Genomic DNA, 26,215 nt, shown 5'->3' with positions numbered 1-26,215 from the left:
TTTATTTTGCACAATAACTAGGTTCACCTAGGTCTTGTGAGTTTTCAACCACGGATTATTCACCAGGCAGAGTGTTTCACAGGCATGTCTCACATTGTTTACGGGCATACATGTGTTTTCTTCTGTGGAACAAACCCTAAATCAGGAAGTGATTGATTACTCTAGTAACATTTTGCACTTATATTTGCATTGATCTTACAAGATCAATCAATTTTCATACCCAGTAATCAGTTCAGAGTTTCTAGCTGGGTAAGAACGTTGATGTCCCCTACCCCCTCTACACCAGCTGCTTGAATAGCAGCTTCTAGTACTATGAGAGCCAGGCGAGAGAGAAGCTTCCTGGTCAGTGCTATCTTTTCTTCATTTTTTGATGAATGTGTCTTCAGGGTCCCTACCACAAATTCTCATGGACAACCCAGAGCAGTGATAACCTATATTGTGTTTTTGTGGAGACTGGTCCTCTGGCACACTCCTGCACTGGCCTTGTGTGTGTGTGTGTGTGTGGTCTGTCTGTCTGTCTGTCTTATATGCAGTGCTATGTTTTACAATAGTAACTTGCTTTTTCTCTGTCACCTCCCTAACATACAGTGTGTATATCCAACTCTCTGTTCCTCACACATTTGCCACTCTAATGCTAGTATTACATGTGTGTACCACCATGGTGGGCCACAGTAAAATCTGTTTAAATTTTTGGTAGCTTTTTGTTAGATGTGTAACTCTCTCTTTTTCTCCTTTAGATTATTTGTTATTAATTAGTTATATTTTACATTTGCTATTTTTTCCACTTTATAATTTTTCAGCCTTTAGAAAATTTCATTCTCAATTTATGTACATATTCTTTTTGTACATTCATAGGTGCTCTGAGTTTCTGAAAGTGTTCACTTTAACAGAGTGATGTGATTTATTTTCTGCAGGAACAGAATCTGTTGTGATAGGGAACTTCTCTTATTCAGAAACCTCCCACATTGCCTTTTTTAGTTTGTATTTGTACTTCATTCTTTATAATTGAATTCTGGTCATCTGTTTATAAAAATTACCATGTACTCTTACGGCTGCAGAGCGTTGAGTTGGTAAGAACCTGCTGATGTAGTAGTATGAAGAGCTGACCCAGCACCTGCAGAGCTGGGGATGATGGTGTGTGCTGGTGAAGTAGTAGTCAGGAGTGCCACAGGCTTCCTGGCCACCAGCCCAGCTCCAGGGTGCCCAGCAGACTTTGATTCAGAGGAAGAAAGTGGAAAGTGGTAGGATACCGAGCATCTTCCTAAAGCTTCCATGTTTATACATATACCGTAACACACACACACACACACACACACACACACACACACACACACACACACACAATTTTCTTATATTTGAGGATTCCTACATTACAATTTGAAAATGTGTTATATATTATTGTAGAATTTGATAATGCATTTTCAGTCTTTCATGGTAGGAAAAAATGTTTGAAAATGTATATGTGTATATATGTGTATATATATATATGTGCAAATATACACAGAGATCATTGCTTTCTTTATTCTTTTCAATTTTCAAACAGGAAATGTATGAAGTTGCCAAGAAGCTTTGCTCTTTCTGTGAAGGTCTTGTCCATGATGAACATCTTCAGCACCAAGGCTGGGCTGCAATCATGGCCAATCTGGAGGACTGTTCAAATTCATACCAAAAACTTCTTTTCAAGTTTGAAAGTATTTATTCTGATTATCTGCAATCCATAGAAGACATCAAGTTAAAACTTACTCAGTATGTTTATCATTAAGTGGATGTTTTAAAATGCCTTTATCAGTAGTGTTTAGTCACTGGATGTTGCTTGGAGGTCAAGTTTATTTAAATGATTATTTTTAGAACATTTTTATCATAATTATCGTCATCATTATTGTGTGTATAAGTACAGAGATGTGTGTTTCATGGTGCTTATGTAAAAGTCAGAGGACAATCTTTGACGTTGGCTCTCTCCCGTGGCTGTGGAACTCAGCCCCACTGACCCACTTCTACAGCCGCACTTTAGTTGTGCTTTTGGTTTTGCTCTTGGTCTCTTTTGTTCCCTCTAATCTCTTCCTAGCTCTTGCCCAGTTGAGAAAATGTAAGTGGGGAATGGGGAAGACCAGAACTCTCAGACATGGAAAACTTAGTATAGGGCCTTCACATATAAATCAAGTACCCTTGGGTTTTGGAAAGACAGAAAACTATTTATATCAGTAAAATGCAAATGAGCAATACTTGAACCTTAGGATAACAATTGTGAATGCATGCTCTTATGTGTACTCCCCAGATCTGAATTTACTTTAGAGGTGATAAGCAGGTATATTCTTCCTTAATTTTTTTTTTTAAAATGATGCTGGGAACTCAACCCTCATCACTTCCTATTTCAGACAAGCAATTTTGCACCCCAACCCCATGACTCCTTCATTTCCTCAGTTTTTTTAATAGTTGACTTAGAAATATTGGTAGGAAAGAGAAAGAATAATTAGTAATAGGGCTGTTTACTTGTTGTTTATTACAATGACCATTCCAGGTACCTGCTTTGGAGGGAGACTCCTAACCACACCAGTTTACTTTAGGACCCAGATCTTAATGATATACAGTTTTATAATATCTTAAGGATGAAATATTTCCCTCCATATCCTTTAGCAGCTTAACTCTGTCCATTTTCCTTATGTGGTTAGTTATAATAGTTATCCTAAGGCTAAAAATTTTAATTTAATTCTGTATTTTCAACATATTAAATATATTTGATTGTGTTAAAGTGTAAGGGACTTACTATGTTCAGTCTTCATAAATTTTAATATTTTAATAGGTTGTATTTAAAACAAGTTTGAACAGCCGTGTCTACTTGTTTAGTATAATCTAGCTTGCTTTGCTGCAAATTGGTATTTTAATGTTAATGGTCACCTCTCTACTAAGCTGTACTTTTAGCTGGCTGTTAAGCTTATGTGTGAATAAGACATGGAGCAGTGGTAAGGCTAGTGTTTTGAAGTACAGAGTGATTTCATTAGATGATACTAGAACACACTCGTTTTACTGACTCATGTTTTGTATATTAAGTTTAGGAACTGCGGTTTCAGTAATGGCCAAGATTCCACTGTTGGAGTGCCTAACCAGACATAGTTACAGGGAATGTTTGGGAAGACTGGATTCTTTAAATGAACACGAAGGCTCAGAGAAAGCTGAGATGAAAAGATCTACTGAACTGGTGCTCTCTCCTGATATGCCTAGAACAACTAACACATCCTTGTTAACCTCATTTCACAAGTCAGTGGAACACGTAGCTCCAGATCCCACCGATGCTGAACGTGGCAAAGAACTTAGGGAAACTTGTCAAAGTACTGTCCAGCAAGAAGAAGCTTCAGTAGATGCTAAAGACAGTGATCTGCCTTTTTTTAATGTTTCTTTGTTAGACTGGATAAATGTTCAAGATAGACCTAATGATGTGGAATCTCTGGTCAGGAAGTGCTTTGATTCTATGAGCAGGGTAAGTTGTTGGGGTGTGTGTGTGTGTGTGTGTGTGTGTGCGCGTGCGCGCGCGCACGCGCACGCGCATGTGTGGGTTGTGGGGGATGATTAACAGCAGAACTTTCGTTGGATCAAATTACTTGTAACCATGCTCTTGAGTTGATTATAAATTTGGGAAAACTATTTGAGGGTATAAATTTCTGGTGCAGTTTAGAGGGTTGACAGATTTTGGGTGGTTCTAGGACTAATCACTACCATTAAATATTACTGAACATTTTTATTATTTGGAAAGTGAACTTTTCCCCATGAGCACCTGTCTACATGAGAATCGTTTAACTATTCTGTCTCCTTAGTAATTTATTGGTAAGATATTGTACTTAAACATGGGATAAATGTCTCTTCATTTTTGCTCTGTAAGTTGATGCAAAACACTTGCATAAAAAAGGAAATTGCTTTAGTGACACAAAATACTAATATTTTGAAGATTTCAGTTGACTTTGCTTAAAGGGCTACTTACTTAGTTTGAATATTGATTTAGTCCTTGACTCATTCAGTCTTCAAAAAACAAAACAAAACACCTGAATGTATTGTCTAGGATACCTGGTAGAGCTTATGCTTACTTTGTTCAAGTTATAAATAAAATGAGACCCTTAAAATCTTGGCGTCCTAATGTGTTTGACAGCTTTGTCCTTGGTAACATTTGATAGGTAAATTTAATTCAGTTTAAGGCACTTGCCCCAGCAAAAGTTGTCAAATGAATGAAAGCAAGGCTAGTATTTCTGCTTAAATACTAATATCTTAGTAGCTGAAACTTGCATTTATGACTGCATGATCAACCATAAACTAGTGGTCCTAATAACCAGTGTCATTTCATAATTAAAACTGAAGGCATTCGGAATAATTTGCATAAAACCTTCGGCTAGCTAGGGAAGAGCTTCAGTCCTGTTTGGTATGTAGGCTGAGCTTTACTAATCTTCCCAGCTTGACTTCAGACTCAACTGTGTAGTCCACTTACGTCTCTTTATAATCCTTCTGCCTCAACCTTTTGAGTACCCGGGACTGTATAGGATCCATGAGACATTGTTTTTAATCTCTCAGTTAGTGAGTACTGTTCATCTCATAGCAGTAATTTTAGTTTGCCAACAGTATAATAAACAAAAGATCTTAATTCTGTTGTATAATAATGTTTATTTCCAACTTCGAACTCCAGTAACTGCTTCAGGGCATAAGGTTTTTTTTTTTTTTTTTTTTTTTTTTTTTTTTGAAATTTAATGTTTGTAATTTTTGAATTCCTGACACTCATGCATTATTCTTGTGTTTATAAATTTCTCATCAGTTTGAATCCCTAGTTTTATATTTGTATGGACGGCTAGATAATATTTTTATAGTTGTTTTGTTTACAACCCAGTTTTAATTTATGCATAATATTCTATAATTGTCGTTTTTTTATTTTGTAGACTTCTATTTTACAAGTGAAGAGGATTTATGATTAGTACATGGGTTACATGTTTTTTACTTAGCTCAGTTTAAACTTTCAGAGTTTATTGACCTTTAGTATTTCTAGTATTTCTTTGAAGCCACGTACTTTGTCTCTGTCTAAGTCAGGGTTTCATTATGTAGTCCTTGCTGCCCTTGAAATTCTTATGCCTCTCAAGTGCTGGGAGTAAAAATGCACACTCAGCTATTTATTGAGTAATTTGCTTATTTTATAGAGGGCAGTTTGCTTGAAGTTGTATAGTTAGGAATAGAGAAGATTAGAGAGTTAGTTTTATAACTTTGCTCATGAATGAAGATTAATAGATTAATATAGCATGCTGATGATGGAAACCTACATAAATAATTATTAGTATGATTAATATTAATACAAATTATCTGGAAATTATAGTGTTTATTTTTGGAGAGTGGAATAAAATCGTCTACAAAATATCAAATAAATAAGTTTTTATTACAGTAAGGTTTTTTAGGAATTATGTTAAACTGATTACACATAAATTCGTTGTTTTTCTCTCTCTGACTATTATCCTCATCACTTGAATTACCTTCCTGTTTTATCCTCCTCTAACCTCATTTAAGAGGCCTAGTCAAATTCCTACTTTACACATCAGGACCTCCATCAGTGAGATGACTCAGTGGGTTAAGGGATAGCCTGAATATACTTGGGTCCTAGATGAACTCTCACAGGTTGTCCTTTCATTTGCATGTATGTCATGGTTTTTGAGCGCTCACATTGGTGCCCACACACATGTATGCTTTTACATGTATTTCCACATACACAGTTGAAGAAATAACTTGGTTGATATCTGCATGTTGGTATTGGCAGGTATTCAAAATGCGTTCTGAGCCTTGAAAAGCTGTGCTAATTTTCTTACATTAGAAGTTGAGCTTAGGTTCTGACAGGGTAACTGAGTGAGTAACAGCCTGAAACCTCATCTTAATCCCCAGGACTCGCGGTAAGAGGAGAGAAGGCATTTCTTTTTGCTCATGTCTTTTTACCCACCAGGGCTCTAGGTTTAGTTACTAGTAATACAATATCAATAATAAAGTAATAACATGTTCTTTCAAGTTATTGGTGATAGGTACATATAATCCCAACATGAGAATTTGAGACTAGCCTGTACAATGTAGAGTTGCTTGAGTGAGACTCAGCCTCCAAAGAAATAAACAAACATGTTATGCTTAATGAGTGCTAAAGCCACCCAGAGTGATGAGAATCTGAGAAAGAATCCGTGAAGGAAGCAGCAGAACCTGAGGACGAGGAGAAAGGTAAAGGTAGTAAGTACACTATGCCACAGTTCCAGAAGCCTTTAATGAGACGCGCTCATTTAATATCTGTGACCAGAGTTTTACTAGAAAACAGTTACTCAAGAGTATCATATAATTAAATTTTACACTAAAGTCTACTTGAACGGGAAAGATTAAAGATTAAGAAACCTTATTGATCAAGCCATTTCCTTGCAGTAGAGATTAAGTGTAAGCTTTCTGTTCCACTTGGGAAGAAAAACACTGCCCTTTTAAAAGAATGGAGTCTTGCTGAGTTGCCTATGCTGGCCTGAACGGTCCTACTGCCTTGTTTCCTGAGTTCTGAATTACAAACATAAGCCAACATACCTGGCTATGGAAGGTGCTTTGAGAGAAGATGAATTGATGAGTAGTACCAAAGAATGAATGGGTTTGTCATTAGCTCTACTTTATATGACCTTGATGACTTTGAAAATAACATATTCTTAGGGATACTGAGACTTGTTGAAATTAGAGCATTAGTTGCGAGTTGCGATTCCTGAAATTACGTTCTTGAGTTTTGTATTGTAGTTTATCACCAGTTGTTTAGGATGAGGTTCATTCTATTAACCTTCCTTTGGAAGTATGACTTGATTCCCCACGCATTGTTTTTCTGTATCATTTTCTCTTTTGTGTCTGACTCTGTATCTAGTTACTGTGAAGTGTAGATAAAACTATTTCCAGACTATTATATTCATTTATGTTTCCTTCTCATTTAGCTTGACCCAAAGATTATTCAACCATTTATGTTAGAATGCCATCAGACTATTGCCAAACTTGATAATCAGAATATGAAAGCCATTAAAGGGCTTGAAGACCGGCTGTATGCCTTGGACCAGATGATTGCCAGCTGCAGCCGGCTGGTAAACGAGCAGAAAGAGCTTGCTCAGGTACAGTGTCTGTGGCCCCTGTTCTCCAGCCCCACAACCAAGTAGCTGAATTCATTTTGTGTGACCATCCCTCTCCTCCTCCCCTGCACCCTCTCCCTCCCTCTTCCATGGTGTAACCCAGGTTTTCTTCACCTGATGTTCTGTGTTCTCTGGTGGCTGTCACTTTTTTATTCCTTGTGGTGTTGATGTTTCGTGTGCTTATTTCTAATAAGAAAACACAAATATTATGGGATAGCTTAAATTCTGTGTTTCCCTGATATTTTAAAGAATTTGTTTGCTTTTGGCTTGTGTTTGGGTAAATTATTTTAATAAAGCTTTCAAGGTACAGATTATTGTATGTTACTCTCTGTCCTTGGAATGGCCACTTCCCATTGATGTGAGATAGAGATTGTAGGAATCTAAATGAAAAGTGGTTCACTGTCCATTTTTCTTTTACTTGAGCATAGGTCATTGATGTAACTAAATTAAATATTCTCTAAACTTTTTCTTCCCAAAGGGATTTTTAGCTAATCAGATGAGAGCTGAAAACTTGAAGGATGCGTCTGTGTTGCCTGATCTGTGCCTGAGTCATGCAAATCAGCTGATGATTATGTTGCAAAACCACAGGAAACTGCTGGACATCAAACAGAAGTGTACCACTGCCAAGCAGGAGCTAGCAAACAATCTTCATGTCAGACTGAAGTAAGAGATTTCGTGTGTTTTCAGTCTTCCCAGTAATGACAGTAATTCCCCTTACAATTACATTGAAATGCATATTGACTAACCCTGGGGTCAGACGGTATAGGGCCTTGAACTTCATAGCTTACCTACAAGATGACTTCTAGCATATGTTGGGGCTGTTGAAAACAGTGAATCTTTATCTATAGGTGGTGTTGTTTTGTGATGCTTCATGCTGATCAAGATGGAGAAAAACTGCAAGCACTGCTTCGCCTTGTAATAGAGCTGTTAGAAAGAGTCAGAATTGTTGAGGCTCTTAGTACAGTTCCTCAGATGTATTGCCTAGCTGTTGTTGAGGTTGTAAGGAGAAAAATGTTCATTAAACACTACAGAGAGGTAAGAAATTCTATTTTAATTAATTATATATTAACATTCATAATTGGTATATGTTATTAACATAAATGTTCCTTTTCTAAGTGGGCTGGTGCTTTAGTCAAAGATGGAAAACAATTGTATGAAGCTGAAAAGTCAAAACGGGAATCTTTTGGGAAATTATTTAGTAAGTATTAATTTATTTACCCCTTTTCTTCTTAATTTTTTTGGCCCTTAAGTAATCTCTAAAATAACCATGTTTCTCATTCCTCATGTACAGGGAAGTCCTTTTTAAGAAATCGTCTGTTTAAAGGACTGGACTCCTGGCCTTCCTCATTTTGTGTATGTATTTATTTTCTAACCAGGACTAAATTTTTTCAGGGTTAGAAGCATTTATCAGAAACAGAATAAGTTGTGTGTGATAGGATTAAATTACCATAGAATGTTTTGACTTTAAAGGTTACCTGGTGTAAGCTTTAATATGTGTTTATAATTTTTGTTAATTTTTGAGATTATATTTTAATTATAATGTTTCTCCCTTCCCTCCAAAATCTTCCATAAATACCTCCTGATTTCTTTCAAATTCATGTACTTTAAAAAATCTACTGGTTTTATATGCACATATGTATATATATAAATATTCCTAGCTATAATCTGAGGTCATATAATGCTACATGTGTATATTTTCAGAGTTGACCGTTTGGTACTGGACAGTTGATTGGTGTGCTCAGCCCTGGGAAAGGTCCTCTCCCCTGCTCCCAGCTTCACTCACTTGTCTGTAGTTCTTTGTGCAAGGTTGAGGCATTGTGGGCTTTTCCCACCCAACTTGGTGTGTTTGTTAGTGTCCTCCTCGTTTAGCTTATGTTCAGGTGGTCATGTTGGTGAGACTTTGGGTGTAGCTTCTGCTGTTACTGGAAGTCCTGATCCCCTGTCTCCTACAGTCTTTCTGCTCCCTTTTTCCATGGTTCCTTGAGTCTTTAGTGCTGGAGTGTTGATAGTTGTGTATCCTTGGTGCTATCTCTTCAAATCTTCATATTGATTGGTTTTAGTTTTCTGTAGTGTCTACTGCAGAAGTAGTTTCCTAGATGAGGGGTAAGAATGTATACTTCTATGTGGGTATAAGGACAGATATTCAGGGATTATGCTGGGTTAGTAAATTGTGGCTGTATATTCTCCTACAGTAATCCTGACATCACTAGCGCTGAGTAGTTAGGTTTCCAGTACCAGACATGGTCTCCTTCCATTGAGTACATCTACAGTTAGAGAGCTTACTACCAAGGTGTGTGAATGCTTTACCAGCGCTTTCTCATCTAAGAGCTCAGAGCACGCTGGCATCAGTGGCAATGTAGTCTGGTGTTTGTTGGTTTGTTTTTCATTTTATTTTTTAATCGCTTTTCTGCTGTCTGTTGTCATTCCATCCCATTGTCTCCATGTCTTCAGTAAGTCTTCCTCAAAATTAGACATAAAAATATCATTTGATATATTTTGATGGCAGTTAGCTGGGCTTTCTGTTTAAAATTTTAAATTTCCATTTTTTAAATGGAAAGAAACACGTTTCATGATCAAAAATTTTAGGAAATGCTGTGTCTCTCCACCATATTAAGATGTCAATTTCAAACATGTTTGTGCATGGCAGTATTTCTGAATACACAATTATAATCGGAATTCACATATTCATTTATCAATGAACTTGTTTTATGAAGATTATTTTGATATTTAAATCTTCTTAACTAGTGGTTAAGATACTTGGAGTTAGCTTTATAGTCAATATTTCACTTAGAATTAAAGTGTGAATTCTTCAAAATGAGAAGAGCAAAGGAAAAACTTCCCAAGGCACAGCAACAAAGTTTACTATGGAGAGACCTTTTGTGACCATTCTGCAAGTCAAGGGAAAATTGGAGAATAATAAATACACAGTGTAACGTGACACCATTTAGTGTTGGTTGGATAATAGAATTTCTCCCACCCACATACTAACCAGGCCCAACACTGCTTAACTTCTGAGATCAGATGAGATTAGGTGCATTCAAGGTGTTGTGGTGTAGACTAGATTTTCTAGTAAATGGTGCTAAGACAAAAGGGAAAGAACAAGCATATTACCACCAAGAAGCTGTTTCTAGACTATTAAAGGTTCGTAGAGCTAGTGTGCTATGTCATATTTGCAGGGTCTTTTGTTTAATTCTATTATAACTCTCTCTTAATTGTGAGAAGATCATTTGACATGTGTTTGCCTCTTTCTTTATAGTAGATTTGTTGCAAGACATAATAAATTCCATTTATAAATTTCCATTTATAGACTCAGAAGCCTCGAAAATTTGACTGTGAACTTCCAGATATATCATTAAAAGATTTACAGTTTCTTCAATCATTTTGTCCTTCAGAAGTGCAGCCATTCCTCAGGTAATAGCCATGAATACTTTTGACTTTAGTTGATCTTAAAATGATGAAATGTATGATTTTTTTTTTCTTGTGGCTTCTCTAACTTGTTGTACTGGGTTGTTTTTATAATTGTACAGGCTTCTTTCAGTTTGCCTGTTTTTGCTTAAGAAGGACTGGCCATGCTGTTCATTGTTATAACAGAGTAAAATAATTTGATTGCAGTTGTTGTTAGAAACTAAAAGTCTATCGTTCCTTTTCAGGGTTCCCTTACTTTGTGACTTTGAGCCTCTACACCAGCATGTACTTGCCCTACATAATTTGGTAAAAGCAGCACAAAGTTTAGATGAAATGTCACAGACCATTACAGACCTACTGAATGAACAAAAGGCAAGTGAATTTTAAATATTTTTATTAATATAAGATGTTTGCATCTTATGTCACAGTTTTTTAAGACTTTGACTCTGTGTTTCAGGTTTCCACAAGTCAGGCATCCCCACAGTCAGCTGCTTCTCCAAAAATAGAAAGTACAACAGGCATTACAATTACTACCTCACCAAAAACTCCTCCTCCACTAACTGTTCAGGATACCCTGTGTCCAGCAGTGTGTCCCTTAGAAGAACTGTCTCCAGATAGCATTGATGCTCATACATTTGATTTTGAAACCATCTCCCATCCAAACACAGAACAAACTGTTCACCAGGCTTCTATAGACTTGGATTCATTAGCAGAAAGCCCTGAGTCTGACTTTATGTCTGCTGTGAATGAGTTTGTGATAGAAGAGAATTTATCGTCTCCGAACCCTGTAAGTGATCCACAGAGTCCAGAGATGATGGTGGAGTCACTATACTCTTCAGTCATCAACGCCATAGACAGCAGGCGCATGCAGGACACAGGCACACGTGGAAACGAGGGCTTCGGGGCTCGGGCTGGTCTCCACGGCCAGCTGGAGAAATGCAGACTTGCTGCCCAAGACTCTCACATCAACATACAGACCATCAAGGACGATCTGTGCCACTTCAGAACATTTGTACAAAAAGAACAGTGTGACTTGTCAAATTATTTAAAATGTACAGCTGTAGAAATAAGAAATATTATTGACAAAGTCAAATGTTCCTTAGAAATAACACTAAAGGAAAAACATCAGAAAGAACTCGAATCTTTAAAAATTGAGTATGAATGTAAACTTGATGCTCTAACAAAAGACAGTGAAGAAAATGTAAATAAAATTTTAAAATTGAAAGAAGATTTAGTATCCCTTGAGGAAACTTTACAAAATAAAGACAATGAATTTGCTTTGATTAAACATGAAAAGGATGCTGTTGTCTGCATGCAGCATGAAAAGGATCGGAAGTTGGTAGAGATGGAGAATATAATGCGTACTCAGAATTGTGAAATCAAAGAGCTGAAGCAGTCACAAGAGATGGTGTTAGAAGACCTGAAGAAGCTGCATGATGAGAAAATAGAGTCATTGAAAGCTGAGTTTCAGTGCTTAGAGCAGAATCACCTCAAGGAATTAGAGGACACATTGCACATCAGGCACACACAGGAGTTTGAGAAAGTTGTGACAGACCACAAAGTGTCTTTGGAAGAATTAAAAAAGGAAAACCAGCAAAGAATTGACCAGATGTTAGAATCTCATGCCTCAGCTATTCAGGAAAAAGAGCAACAGTTGGAGGAATTGAAACACAAGGTTTCTGACTTGTCAGACATGCGGTGTAAGTTAGAGGTTGAACTTGCACTAAAGGAAGCAGAAACAGATGAGATAAAGATCTTGTTTGAAGCGAGCAGAACACAGCAGAAGGAATCTTTCCAGTCCCTACTTGAACAAGAAACTGAAAAGTTAAGAACAGAAATAAGTAATCTAAACAAAAGAATTCATGATAATAGTGAGAGTTATCAGGTGGGTTTATCAGAGTTAAGAGATTTAATGACAATTGAAAAGGATCAGTGCATTTCCGTGTTAATCAGTAGACATGAAGAAGAATCTAACATACTTAAGGCTGAATTAGAAAGTGTTACAGCTTTGCATCACCAAGCTTTTGAAATAGAAAAAAAACTGAAAGAACAAATAGTTGAATTGCAGACTAAATTGAACTCAGAACTGAGTGCTCTTGAAAAACAAAAAGATGAAAAAATAACCCAACAAGAAGAGAAGTATGAAGCGCTTATCCAGAACCTTGAGAAAGACAAGGAAAGATTGGCCATGAGCCATGAACAAGACAAAGAACAGTTAATTCAGAAACTTAATTTTGAAAAAGATGAAGCTGTTCAAACTGCACTAAAGGAATTTAAGTTGGAGAGAGAACTTGTTGAGAAAGAGTTATTAGAAAAAGTTAAACATCTTGAGAATCAAATAGCTAAAAGGTAAGTATTACGCTTAGAATGTAATTTACTATTTCAGATGTATGTGTTAATTATAATGCCTTGATTTGTTGAGTTTTCTATAATTTAATAGAGGAACTGAGATATTTTTAAACAGTGAAGAAATTTTACCTGTAGAATACTATTTATCATAAACATGAAAATAACATCACATAATTTACTATTGCTAGAGCTAGGTTTGATAGCTTATGCCTCTATTATCCAAGTACTTGCAAGTCTGAGACAGGAGGATTGCTTTGAAGCCGAGTCTGGGCTACAGAGTGAAGTAGTTGTAGGTTAGACTTTGTCTTAAGAAGGAAACAACAGATCATGTTCAGAAAAACATTAAAAAAAAAAGCACGTGGTTTGTACCTTTTATCAGATTTTTTCAGTTGAACTTTTGTTCCTTCCCTATAGTTTTTGAGTTTATGTCAATGGGAATATGCAGAATGGTCACTGTTGCTTTCTTGATACTACATTTCATTTTGTTTTCTCTGGTTGGAAAGCTAATGATTTTAAATTCCAGACTTAATAATTGTGTGATTCTGGGTTTTTTGGGGTTTTTTTGTTTTGTTTTGTTTTGGTTTGGTTTGGTTGGTTACCACAGATGGGTTTGGTATTTCCATTTTCTGGTGGGATTTTACAAAGTATAGTGGTAACTCTTTCATTTAGTCCTGTCATTAGTTCTCAGTGTGAATATTACATAGTCGGCGTGTATGCGTGCGTGCATGTGAGTATGTGTATGTTTCTGCCTGTATTGTAATGCTGATTTAAAAATACCTCTTTGTATTTATGGGAGGTGAGAGGGTTTAATAGAGAAGCCTTGTGGAAATGGAACTTTGAGGACAAAGTCAAACTAGTGTAATGACTGGATGCTGAAGTGGCAATAGCAGATGGTATTAAAGAGTGATTGCAGTAGCTGTACTGTGAAACTGAGCTTACTTCTTAGTACAGCACGGACTAGTTCGTTTATTCTAGGTAACAGGATCAAGAGCAGTAGATGGAGAGTAACTGATCAAAAAGCAATCAAATGAAAGGAAATTTGATTTCCAAGTGACCTTCTAAGATTCTTGCTGATAGCAAGCTAGAGTGAGAAGCAAGCAAGAGTAGGCGATGGAGAATTTGATCGAATACCGAGAGAGATCAGCTCGCAGGAGTGGGAACTGTGACATGTCCATGCTGACTTCCATACTTGATGCTGCAGCTGAGCAGTGCAGGCTTGACGAGAGGATTGTCAAGGTTGGAGGCTGCAGGGCCTCAGGCCTGTATAGTGAGGCCTGTCAAGATCACTGGGAAACTGCCGCAGCACTCAAGAACCTCTCAAAAGCAGCAGATGTTGACTTAATCTGCAACATAAAATGAGTAGTTCCCAGTTACTTGTCAGGAAGTTTCTGTGAGACAACTTCTGGAGAATAGGACTGTCTATTCTGAGCCTTTCTTCTGTCTTCCAGACCTTGCAGGTGTTCTTTTATTGGCATATTTGAAGCTCTTCAAGGATTTTTGGGAAATGTAGAATCTCTACCTTGAAGTATGTATGAGAATACACAAGAGTTGGTAGCAGTATTGGGGGGAGAACAGTCTAGCATTGTACCCTGTTTTATACTTAGTAGTCAGATGCCAATATTTCTTTATTTATATTGAACGGCCAAATAAAAACACTTCAATTAATATCATTTGCTTCACATGATGCAACCTTTATCCCACATATGCCTGAGATTTCCTTATCCTCTGTTTTTGAAGGTAAGACTCAAATTGCTGTTTTTTTTATCCTTCCTTGATTGAACATTCGTTCCTTTTCCCTTTTGTTTTGTTACAATCACTGACATTCTGTAGGTTAAAGGCTGAAAAAAACATAGAGCATAAATACCATTATTGTACCTTACTTCATAAACTGGAGGAGAGGGGTTATAAAACCTTAAGAAACATTAATAAAAACATAAAACCATTAAAAATGAAACCGCTTAATGTGCGTAGATTTAATTACTAACTTTATTTCTGTAATTACCCTTAGGACTGATAAATATATGCGGCTTCCTTCTAATATTCATTCCATTCATTACCTTAGCCAGTGCTTTATCTGGTTTAATTTATTCTTTACCTGACAGACAGGGCTCATTTTTTTTTTTATGGGATTACCATTTTCTTGTATAATACAGTTACCATAGGTTTTTAATTTAACCTTTTAAAACGTGTGTGTCTCTGTGTGTGTGTCTAAACCCAGAGTTTTGTACATACTAGGCAAGTACACTGAGCTACATCTCCATGCCTTTTTTAAAAATATTTTTTTATGTATATGAGCACACCGTTGCTGTCTTCAGACACATCAGAAGAGGGCATCAGATCCCATTACAGATGGTTGTGAGCTACCATGTAGTTGCTGGGAATTGAACTCAGGACCTCTGGAAGAACAGTCGGTGCTCTAACCACTGAGCCGCCTGTCCAGCCTGCATCCCTATTCTTAGGTGGTATGGTATTTCATTAGTTTTCCTTTTGTCCCCTCCATTACTAGACATGGTAATGCCTAGAAGCATCCCAGGAAAACTGTGATACATTAATAGTCTTTTCTGTCCTTCTCTATTAGTACGAAATTAAACCAGCTATGTGGCAGATAACATTTTTACTTATTAGTTCAGTATAATGGGGGGCACGCTCAATGATGACATAATTCTACAAATGCTTGGGGACAGAGTCATATTGTATTATGCTAAGCATGGAGATCAAAGGGCTGCCTTGATTTTCACTTTGACAGAACCTCTTTGTTAACATTCACTACTGGATACTTCTTCCAGTGGTTCTGCAAGCCTCTAAGGATTCTTCTATATCTACCTCTGTAAGCCAGTAGCATGCTTGGATTACAGAGGTATGCTACCACACTTGGTTTTATGTAGTTTCCAGGGCACTCCAACTTAATCCAGCACGCTCGTGTGGCAAGTACTTTACCCACTGAGCTGACTTACGGATCCTCAAGAATTGCTTCCTATAGAAGTAAATCACTTCTGAATAATAAAGCATAGGCTAAAGTCTGTTGCTTTCTTTGGAATAATATTTGTACTAATTTCAAATTCAGCTATTGTGATATAAGTGGGAGAAGTGTCTCAGAACGGCTCAGAGCACTGCTGCGTTTGGACTTGACGTCATCCATGCAGAAATGTCACTCCTGTACTGCGAATCTGAAGTCTGCCTTAATGTGTATCACAGCTGTAGGGAAGTACTTTATGGAAAACAGCCACTGTCCCGCATGGTGACCTAGGAGATTGTTGTAGTAAGGTTTGTAGTCCGTTCAGGACCAAGGAGAGCAGTTGATAATTCTGCAGAAGGAAATCACTCTCAATTTCTAGGGTCTGAGTTGTGATTATCCTATAGTGTGCTGCACACTTCTGTGTGTCGTTCGTTTCTGTCACACTTCCGATGTCCACTCAAGTGTGTGCTCTAAGGGCGAAAGAAGCTTATGCTAATCTAGACCTTATGAAAGAGTGGATTTTGCTTTGTTCCCTGAACAAGTAGTCTGAACATTTGGGTAAATGGCCCAAAAGAACATACTGGGGCAGGGATATGTTACTTCCTAGATTTAGAGCCTTGACTAGTAATACCTCTTCTCTTTTACACTGCTCACTAACCCCAAATATCCATAGCCTTTTTGCCCTGCATATGCCTTGCCCAGTGAAGGTGTATTAAATTCTGTATTGACCCCGAAAGACAGTTTTAGCCAGCCATTGACTTGAAATGTGTTAGATCACTATAATGTCCAGAATAGAAGACCAGCATCTTTGCCAACTAGCCTTGGGGTGGGGGCGTTAATTACATAATTCTTCAAAGACAATGAAATATAAGCCCTTTGTCATTGTTAGTAAACTGCTGTGACGTATGCAGCAAGGCAGCTTCTAGTCAAGACTGGAAGCCTAGACTTTTAAAGCCTGCTAACCAGATTCTAAACAAATAGCAGATACATAGCATGGGTCCACAGGGTGGGATCCACCCTTTGTAACATTACTGTCTCTCTAGTCACATACGTGCACCCCCAGCCTCACCAGCTTTTCCTTACCTTCAGCAGCATTACAGCCCATGATCTCTTGTAATGGAGATACAGTGGCTACTTCCCTCACCTTATGTGATCTCGCAGGCAGACCTGTGTGTCCTGACCTGCAGGTCGGGTGCAGGAGTGTAGGGTGATGAGGCATCTTGAGGGGCACATTCACGTTTTACTACAAGACTAGGAGTGATTTTCTTTGCCTAGTTCGTAGGTTAACTGTTGCTTTAGGTATTTGTGTCTAGTAACAGTATATAAAGAGTTAATTTGTGTGCTGCCAGACGTCCCTTGTGTGACTTGAGATACTGACCCTGCAGGTATGGGGGTTTCTGGCACAGCCCTATGACAATGTGCTGCGTGCATTCGTGCATTTGTTTTCAGTGACTGCTCTCGCCAAAGTTGAGTGCTTAGACAGAGTTCATTAGGTTAACACTTTGATTTTCTGTACCATAACAGAGCATTTGGGTTCTTGTTTCTATGCTAATGGCTGTGTGCCCCATATTAGGTGCATTCTCCACCCTCTTTCCATGGTTTTGACAAAATAAAATTGAGTGATTGATGAATGCAGATGTTTTTTGGTTACATTTTTAACTTGCTTGGATACCTGATTGGAAAGTCACGGTAGGCCTGGAAGCAACTGAATTGTGTGACAGGAGCTCGTAAAGGATCTGAGTTTGAGAATCAAACTGCTTCAGACTGGTACCAGTGCATCTGAAACGCGAGGAGGCTGTACGGAAGGAAGCTCTGTGGTGTTTACAAAGGCAGCAGAGACTTGCACAAAGCCTGCCTTCACTGGCCCCGTCCTAAAACCTGCTGTGGAATACCCTAATCTACTGGTGCTTTACTTCTCCACTCCAGTTAGGGTATAACTAAGCTCAGTCTGGTTGCGCTGAAACAGAACCACTTCACAGTCTTTCTAGTATGCCTCTAAGTTTGAATTTCAGCATGTCCTTTCTTCACCACTGCTGTGCCTTTGCCGGTTCACAGCTCTGCTTCCCCAAAGCCAGGAAGTGGTAGTATAGAAAACTGAGCAGTGTTAGTTAATTCTTCCATCTCAGGCTTTGTCCCATGCCTGTGCTAAATACTTAGGGTGCTCTGGTTCAGTGGGTCGTAGGCTCTTTCCAGAGAGTGAGTGCTGGCTGTGTATGTATGCTTGACCAGAACTGTCTCTTCTACCTGTATCACCTCAGCCCAGCACTCATCCCAATACACAGATAAAAAATTGTGCATACCCAGTCTCAAAATCTGAACAATAGTAGACTCTACTTACTTGCGACATGTTCTTACCCTTCATCATGGTGTCATTCAGAAAGCACTTTGTTTATGGTAAAATTTGAATTGTGATTGTTGCAGTTGTAGCCCCACTTCAGTACATTACACACGATACCTTGCTTGATTATCTAATCTGGCTCTGACCCTCTGTGCTCTAAATTATTGCTGTGCACCCTCCAGCCGCAGGGGTAGTTCTTCAGTAACTGCATTAGCTGATTGGGATTACTTCTCAGCCTTGTCACAGTCCGGAGTCCTCTGTGTTTCTCACTAACACTTCCTGTATGCAGCCATAAAGCTTTAAGTTGCACAGCAACATTTTTTTCAGCCCCAAGGAGAAACAAAATAAATCCTTCACCTTTTAATGCTGTGTTACAGGAAATAGAAGATTACAACCTGTCTGTGCTGACTATTGAAGTGCTTATGTAGGAAGATTTGTCTGAGGGTTTGAGTTTAGGCTAGCTTTATCTGTAAGTTTGGATCTATGGATAAAAGATTCCCAGTGATCTTTTCAATTGCTGTAGTTGAATTATAATAGAAAACTAGGCATGAGCATAAAAGCCTAAACTTAATAACTAAAAACATAATTGCATCTCTATTCCAAAAACATTTCAGTGTCTTTTAAAGTCAAATGCACACTGTAAGTTTATTTTCTAATAAACACAATAGCCCCTCCTTTGTTGTATTTTGTAATGCCAAAATAGAGGCTGGGACTAGAGCCACGCCAGGCAGCCCAGACTCACCGGATACCGTATGAAACTCAGGCTGCTGTGGGTGGCAGTTTGCAGAAACTCTGGGGTGAACCGCCATGCGTGGCTTATTTCAGTACTTCCAAAGGCAGTATTTTAGGAATCTTTTAAAGGCTGAAAGCAAATTAAGATTTAAGATTACCACCACAATGTTCATAGCAGCTCTATTTATACTAGCCAGAAGCTGGAAAGAACCCAGATGTCCTTCAGAAGATGAATGGATACAAAAATTGTGGTACATTTACACAGTGGAGTACTATTCAGCCACCAGAAACAATGACTTGACCAAATTCTTAAGAAAGTGGCTGCATCTAGAGAATATCTTCCTGAGTGACATAACCCAGTCACAAAAGAACAGACATAATATGCAGTCACTGATAATTGGATACTAACCCCAGAGGCTCGCACTGCCCCAGAAACAACTCACAGACTGTGTGAAGTTCAAGAAAACAAAGAAAACAAAACAAAACAAACAAACAAAAAAAACATTATGCTCAGTCCTTACACACCAAGAAACCGTTGACTAATTCCAGGTTACATCCTGTTTTACATGTACTTTTTGCCCATTGTAAGTAGTAAGACCTTAATGCAGAGTATCAAACCTTAAAAAAAAAAAAAAAAACCAAGCACTGACAAAAATATATTTGTATACATTTATGCAAAGTGTTTAAATTTTTTTCTTTTATCTTTGTTTTTTAAAATAAAGTTAAAATAAAAAAATAAAAATAGTGATCTCTAGTGGTAGAATAAAAGAAGCATGAAATCTTTCTGCAGTCGGAAAAAGAACAACTATTTTATTTTGTTATATTAACTCTCAGAACATAAAATGTATATTGTTCTTTTTGTGTGTTGTGTAAAATAAAAATATTGATTAATAAGTTAAAAAAAAAGATTTAAGATTACATGTCGAACTGCCAGTTGAATCAGCACCATTTGTTGAGAATGAAATGCTGTTTGTCTTTTTCACTGGATGGTTTTGGCTTCTTTGTCAAAGATCAAGTGACCGTAGGTGTGGGTTTATTTCTGTGTTTTCAGTTCTATTCCATTGGTCTATCTGATCACTGTGAAGAATTGGGTTGGAATTTTGATGGGGATCATGTTGAATCTGTAGATAGCTTTTGGTAAGGTGGCCATTTTTACTCTGTTATTCCTGCCGATCCCTGAGCGTGCTCCCATCTTTCCATCTTCTGAAATCTTTCATCTCTTCAGAGATTTGAAGTTTATATTATTTGTGACTATTGTGCAGGGCGTTGTTTCCCTGATTTCTTTTTCAGCCAGTTTATCCTTTGAGTAGGGGAAGGTTACTAATTTGTTTGAGTTAATTTTATATACAGCCAGTTTGCTAGAGTTGTTTATCAGCTGTAGGAGTTCTGGTAGAATTTTGAGTCACTTAGGTTTACTATCATATCATGTGGAAATAGTGATATCTTGACTTCTTCCTTTCCTAATTTCCTTTTGACCTCCTTTTGTTGTCTAATTGCTATGGCTAGAACTTTGGGTACTATATTGAAAACATAGGGAGAGATTGGGCAGCCTTGTCTTCTTGTCCCTTATTTTAGTGGGATTGCCTCAAGATTCTCTCCATTTAATTTGATGTTGGCCGATGGTTGGCTATATATTTGCTTTTATTATATTTAGGTATGGGCTTTGGATTCCTGATCTTTCAAGACTTAACATTTGAGTGTTGTATTTTGTCAAATGTTTTCAGCATCTAATGAGATGATCATGTATTTTTTATTTGTTTATATAATGGATTATGTTAATGGTTTCCATGTATTGAACTGCTTGAATCCCTGGGATGAAGCCTACTTGGTCACCGTCAATAATTGTTTTGATGTGTTTTTGGATTCAGTTTCCAAGAATTTTATTGAGTATTTTTGCATCGATAATCATAAGGGAAATTCTTTCTTCGTTGGGTCTTTTGTGGTTTAGATATATAACTGGCTTTATAGAATGACTTATAGAGTGTTTCTTTTGTTTCTATTTTATGGGATAGGAGGCCCTTAGTCCTGTGGCAGCTTGATGTCCCAGAGTATGGGAATGCTAGAACACTGAAGTGGGAATGGGTGGGTGGGAGGGGGAGTACCTTCATAGAGGGAGGGGGATGGGATGGGGAGTTTGGGAGACCAGGAAGGGGGACAACATTTGAACTGTAAATAAATAAAATAACCAATAAGAAAATTAAGGAGGTTCGATACTGTTAACCAGTGTGTAATCATTTACCTGGACTTGCTCTGCTTCACCTGGCCATTCTCATCTCTGCTGCCTTGCTAGAACTGAGTCAGTTTCAGAATACATAGATTTTCTTTGTATGGAGAATTCTGTTTTAGCGTTGTGTTATTTACCATTAGGCATCAAATTGAGACAAATCTATCTATGGAAAGTAAAACTTTCTAAGACATCAGTAGGCGTGTGTTTCCTCTTCAGTTTGTGGGGATGGAAAAGCTTGAAGGGCCCGGCAAGCACTGGTTTCCTAGGTGCCCGTGGGAGCCCTGATTATGCCACATAGACTGTCGTCATCAGTCACGTTACTTCAGGTATTACCATCACAGCTTGTTTTCAGTTAGAAAGACAGGCTTCGTGCAGAAGTACATTTCTCATTATCTTGGGTTTCTGGGAAGTAAATAACCTAAATGTGGCATTTAATACATATTGATTATATCTGTTATTGCTTTTTTAAAATCTCTTCTCAATTTTTAAGTCCCGCCTTTGATTCAGCCAGAGAAGATTCTTCAAGCTTAGTTGCTGAACTTCAAGAAAAACTTCAGGAGGAAAAAGCTAAGTTCCTGGAACAACTTGAAGAACAAGAGAAAAGAAAAAATGAAGAAATGCAAAATGTCCGAACCTCTTTGATTGCTGAGCAGCAGGTGTGTTTGCGATCCGAGGAAGCTGGAGAGAAGCTGCCCACTGTTCTCTGTGAGGGTTCCTGTGCGATGTGTTGACCTTCTTAATCTTCATTTGACCTTTTTCATGACAAAAGTACCTATTTTAAAAAGAAAACTCGGAACAGTGTCACATGAATGTAGTTAGCAGTTTATGTAAGAATTACATATTACAAAAACAAGCATAGTTCAGAAAAATAGACAGTGGTTAGTGTGCTTTTATATGTGCTAATTTTTTATATGTAAACAGAAATTACATAGTAGTAAGTTGCATTAGGGCTCTTTGAATGTTCTTGGTATCCTGAAACTTTTAGGTTTTCTTTTCTGTTAGATTTTTGTTTGAAACTGTCAAATGATTTTCCTGTTTAATCTCTCTGTTGCCTGCGGCTGGAGTGAAGGCTCAGAGGTTAAGAGCACTGGCTGTTCTTCAGAGGTCCCGAGTTCAATTCCAAGTAACCACATGGTGGCTCAACCATCTGTAATGAGGTCTGGTGCCCTCTTTTGGCCTGCAGGTGTACATGCAGGTAGAGCAATGTATCCATAATAAATAAATCTCACACTAAAGGCTGTGAGTAAATGCTAATCAGATGAAAGAATCAGGTTAGATAATATACTCACTTTTATTTGTTATATTTTGATGAATGTGTAAATGAAATGTTAAACAAATTTAGTGTCCTATGTTAATTAGCATGAAATTAAAATTCCCAGTTGTCTGTCATGTTCCTCTAGACAATTAGATATGTGAACTTCATGCAGTGAGTGGGTAGGACCTGGGGTAATGAGTGGAGTCACTGTAGAGCCCGGAGGGCATTTCACAGGTCCGAACAGAGAGAGAAGGATAATCACATACTAGTATGCTAATCAATAGCTTGCCAAAGATCAAAGATTTCACAGTTTCCCAAAGAAAAAGTCAGGTATACAGCAGCACTTTATTTAAATTGTTAATCATTTTACTTCCTTTCCTAAAATCTTTGGCATTTGCTAATGCCTTTCTTCTAACAATACAGAGAAGGATAAAATGAAATTTTCAAGATACCGAGTTCAAAAAAAATAAATAACCTTTCCTGGAATACACACCATTTTGCTTAGTCATGTGACTCCATAAATGTACTGCAGAAACGAATACTTTGTGATCTATTTCCGTAGCATTGGCTCCTAGTGTGTGTGGTTAATTGCCTGTTACTGTTGTTTCAGACCAATTTTAACACAGTCTTAACAAGAGAGAAAATGAGGAAAGAAAACATCATAAATGACCTGAGTGATAAACTAAGAAGTACAATGCAGCAGCAGGAGCGGGATAAAGGTTAGTGCTGTCTCACAGTGATTGAAGAACCACTTTGAAATGGTTTCAGTAAGTAATGCTTTGAATCTGGGGCCCTAGATTTGATAGAGTCGCTTTCTGAAGACCGAGCTCGCTTGCTTGAAGAGAAGAAGCAGCTGGAAGAGGAAGTGAGTAGGCTGCGCTCTAGCACTTCCCTCCCCTCAGCGCCTGTGCTTGCCGCCCCCGAGCTCTACGGCGCTTGTGCACCTGAGCTCCCGGGTGAGCCAGAGAGATCGGCCGTGGAGACGGCAGAGGAAGGAAGAGTGGACTCGGCCATGGAGACAAGCATGATGTCTGTCCAGTACGTAGGCTTATTTTCATTCAGTTCACCAGAGGCTGTATATTCTACAGTGCCATAGTGGGCCTGACCCTGGTGTCGTGGTCTATGATCCCAGCAGGATAATCACAAGTTAAAGGTCTTGGGCAACAGTGAGCTCAAAGCAGCCTCAACAGTTTAGCAGAAGATGTCAAAGTCTTGTACTGCTGCTCCATTACATTAGAGCATTCTAAAGAGTGAATTTTTAACTTTACCAATTGTTCTCAGCCCATATAAAAGTAATTTTAAAAGACAGTGTAGAAAACATGCTAAGAGAATGTGGTAATTGAAATTCATAAATGATAGAAATTAATCCAGATTAGAAAAGTATGCAGGGGGGAAATAAGCTAAGTGTCTTTTATGTACAGGAGAGGCAGTTTAAAAACAATATAAAAGCTCGGTATAAGGTATTAAAACATGCATCTAGTATCTTCAACCTATGTTGGTGGGGTTGACAGAGGCAGACAGATCCTCAGAGCTCATTGGCCAGCTATTCTAGCACAAACCACAAAACCATACCCAAAAAAATGACAATTAAATTCCCAACTTTTGTTAGTAGTAAAAAGGTGAGTTTGTACAAAGGGAATTTTAATATATCTTCCTTTAGCTGTATAGCAATTGAAACCTCTTAAGATGCTTCTGTATAAATACTGATGTATAAGTAGGAATTGGACTTTTCTAGAGTAAACTACAGGATCTAAAACCAAGTATAATATTCTGAAAGAGCTATGTAACCTCAGAAATTTCTTTCAAAATTAATTCAGGTAGGGAAAAGTGTTTAATATCTGAGAAAGTTTGAATTTTGTAGCAATTATTTCTAGATAAAAACATATCTAGTTTATAGTTTCAGGAAGTTTCTGAGTCTGAACAGAGTATCCACTGTTCTGATAAGTATGGCTACCTTTGAAAAGTTAGTACAAGCTCCTACTCTACTAGTGAACAAGTTACGAAGGCTGGCCTTGAACTCCAAGTGTCTCTGCCTCTGCCTCCCAAGTGCTGGGATTAGAGATTCGCAGCACCAGACCCCACTAAGTTCTGAACCCTTGTTGATAAATGTACAATCTATGACTGTGCTTGAACCTTAAAACAACCATTCTCTCACTTTTAGAGAAAACATGCTATCTGAAGAGAAGCAGAGGATCATGCTCCTAGAAAGGGTGAGCAGACTTTCTGAAGTGCTTGTTTAATATGATGACTTTGGGGAAAACATTTAAATGCCTTTTATTTTAAAAACATTGCATTTTGATTTGCACTTATGAATTAAGTCTTTTTATGGTTGGTTTGTGAAGGCTGTCATTTGTGTTCCTAGTAGTTGAATAGTTTTGGATCAGGTCTCACTGTGTAACTTCTTCAGTGAGTGACATCTCTAGAAGGTGAAAGAGATTGATTTTACTTAATGACAGCCCAAAATCCAACAATATAATATCAATAAGAATTTCAAAATTTTAAAAATAAGATTTTTTTAAAGATGAACAAGAATATGAAAAATGAAGATTGAAGTGATGAAGTTTTTAATAGTGTTAATTGAAATGAGGAAGGGACTTTCTTCCAGTCGCACACAAAATTATATACCCACAGAAACACTCACATGAATCACACAACCACACCAAAAATAAAAAAGATAAATATTTGACAATCTTTACAAATTAAAAGTACTGTGAAACAGAATGAGCCCTCAATGGAGAGTTTCACTCTCTGGGTCGTGATGATTTTACCAGTGTCTTTGTTATATACCAACTTAGGTGTGATATTCTGGAGCCAAACTGTTCATTTAATTTAAACGTATTAGCCACTTATTCTGTCTGGTGTGCGCTCTCTCTCTCTCTCTCTCTCTCTCTCTCTCTCTCTCTCTCTCTCTCTCTCTCTCTCTGTCTCTGTGTGTGTATGTGTGTGTGTGTATGTGCGCACGCAGGTTCCACCTCTGAACTAGCAAATTTGGTGAGATAAATACAGCATTTATTGTGTGTTTATGAATCACAAAGCTAATGACAAGATTTGAAAACTTGAGGAATGAAGTTTTAGCACTGGTCAGAACAGTTACAGACCCTCCCGACATGTGCTCTATGTGAAGGTGAGAGCCTTGCTAATCACTCAAGGATAAACCATACATCTGTTTTCCCCTTGTAGACATTGCAATTGAAAGAAGAAGAAAACAAGCGGTTAAATCAAAGACTGGTAAGAGTTGTCCGGTTATGTCTCTCTTTTTAAAATTTGCTCTGTATTTTGGTATAAACATTGTGTACCTGAATGGTATATCCTTTTCTAGTTTTCTTTTCACACTAACTAATCAGAGAAGGGAGCATGCTGTCAGTATGGAAATCAATGGACAAAATAATTTTTTTGCCACCTTGTGGGCCTAAACTCAGGTCATTAGGCCTTGTGGCATCTACTTTTAATCTGTGTCATCTTTCCAGCCCAGAATGTGTGAAATTTATTCATACTAGTGTTTGTTAAGCCAGTTTGTACATTGGCAATCACTGACTCTCGAGTGATGGAATCTGGTCATGGTTGCCACTTTGAGATGCTCCCATGTGACCCAGAGAACTAGCGCATGTTAGCTAGACCTGGTGTCTAGAGAAGGGTGCATTCCCACATGTCCACTGTCTTCACACAGAAGTATTGACATGATTTTCTCCAAGCTTTTTATAGAGTAAGCTTTTAGAACGTCTGAATAAAATTGAGCATGTGTTCAAAAATGGCTTAACTTCACTGGTAGGATATATGTCGGTTTTCTGGGTAATTTTATCAAGTCTCTGGA

At 37.8% G+C, this 26,215-nt stretch overlaps 1 protein-coding gene across 1 annotated transcript in view; it reads left to right on the top strand.

Moving 5' to 3' along the window:
- Window positions 1-26,215, top strand: part of RB1CC1 (RB1 inducible coiled-coil 1) — a 40,373-nt gene that overhangs the window by 8,339 nt on the left and 5,819 nt on the right. The window contains exons 5-19 of the mRNA XM_080938636.1: window positions 1,544-1,746; window positions 3,049-3,475; window positions 6,954-7,124; window positions 7,621-7,805; window positions 7,991-8,177; window positions 8,259-8,340; window positions 8,434-8,495; window positions 10,450-10,553; window positions 10,793-10,919; window positions 11,005-12,896; window positions 21,640-21,805; window positions 23,015-23,123; window positions 23,202-23,442; window positions 24,566-24,614; window positions 25,585-25,632. Of these exons, the coding sequence (XP_080794762.1) occupies window positions 1,544-1,746; window positions 3,049-3,475; window positions 6,954-7,124; window positions 7,621-7,805; window positions 7,991-8,177; window positions 8,259-8,340; window positions 8,434-8,495; window positions 10,450-10,553; window positions 10,793-10,919; window positions 11,005-12,896; window positions 21,640-21,805; window positions 23,015-23,123; window positions 23,202-23,442; window positions 24,566-24,614; window positions 25,585-25,632 (4,053 nt within the window). The remainder of the gene's footprint in view (window positions 1-1,543; window positions 1,747-3,048; window positions 3,476-6,953; window positions 7,125-7,620; window positions 7,806-7,990; window positions 8,178-8,258; window positions 8,341-8,433; window positions 8,496-10,449; window positions 10,554-10,792; window positions 10,920-11,004; window positions 12,897-21,639; window positions 21,806-23,014; window positions 23,124-23,201; window positions 23,443-24,565; window positions 24,615-25,584; window positions 25,633-26,215) is intronic.

This window comes from Micromys minutus (genome assembly GCF_963924665.1).
Source record: "Micromys minutus genome assembly, chromosome: 26".
Lineage (NCBI taxonomy): Eukaryota > Metazoa > Chordata > Mammalia > Rodentia > Muridae > Micromys > Micromys minutus.
This window is presented reverse-complemented; position numbering and strand designations above follow the sequence as displayed.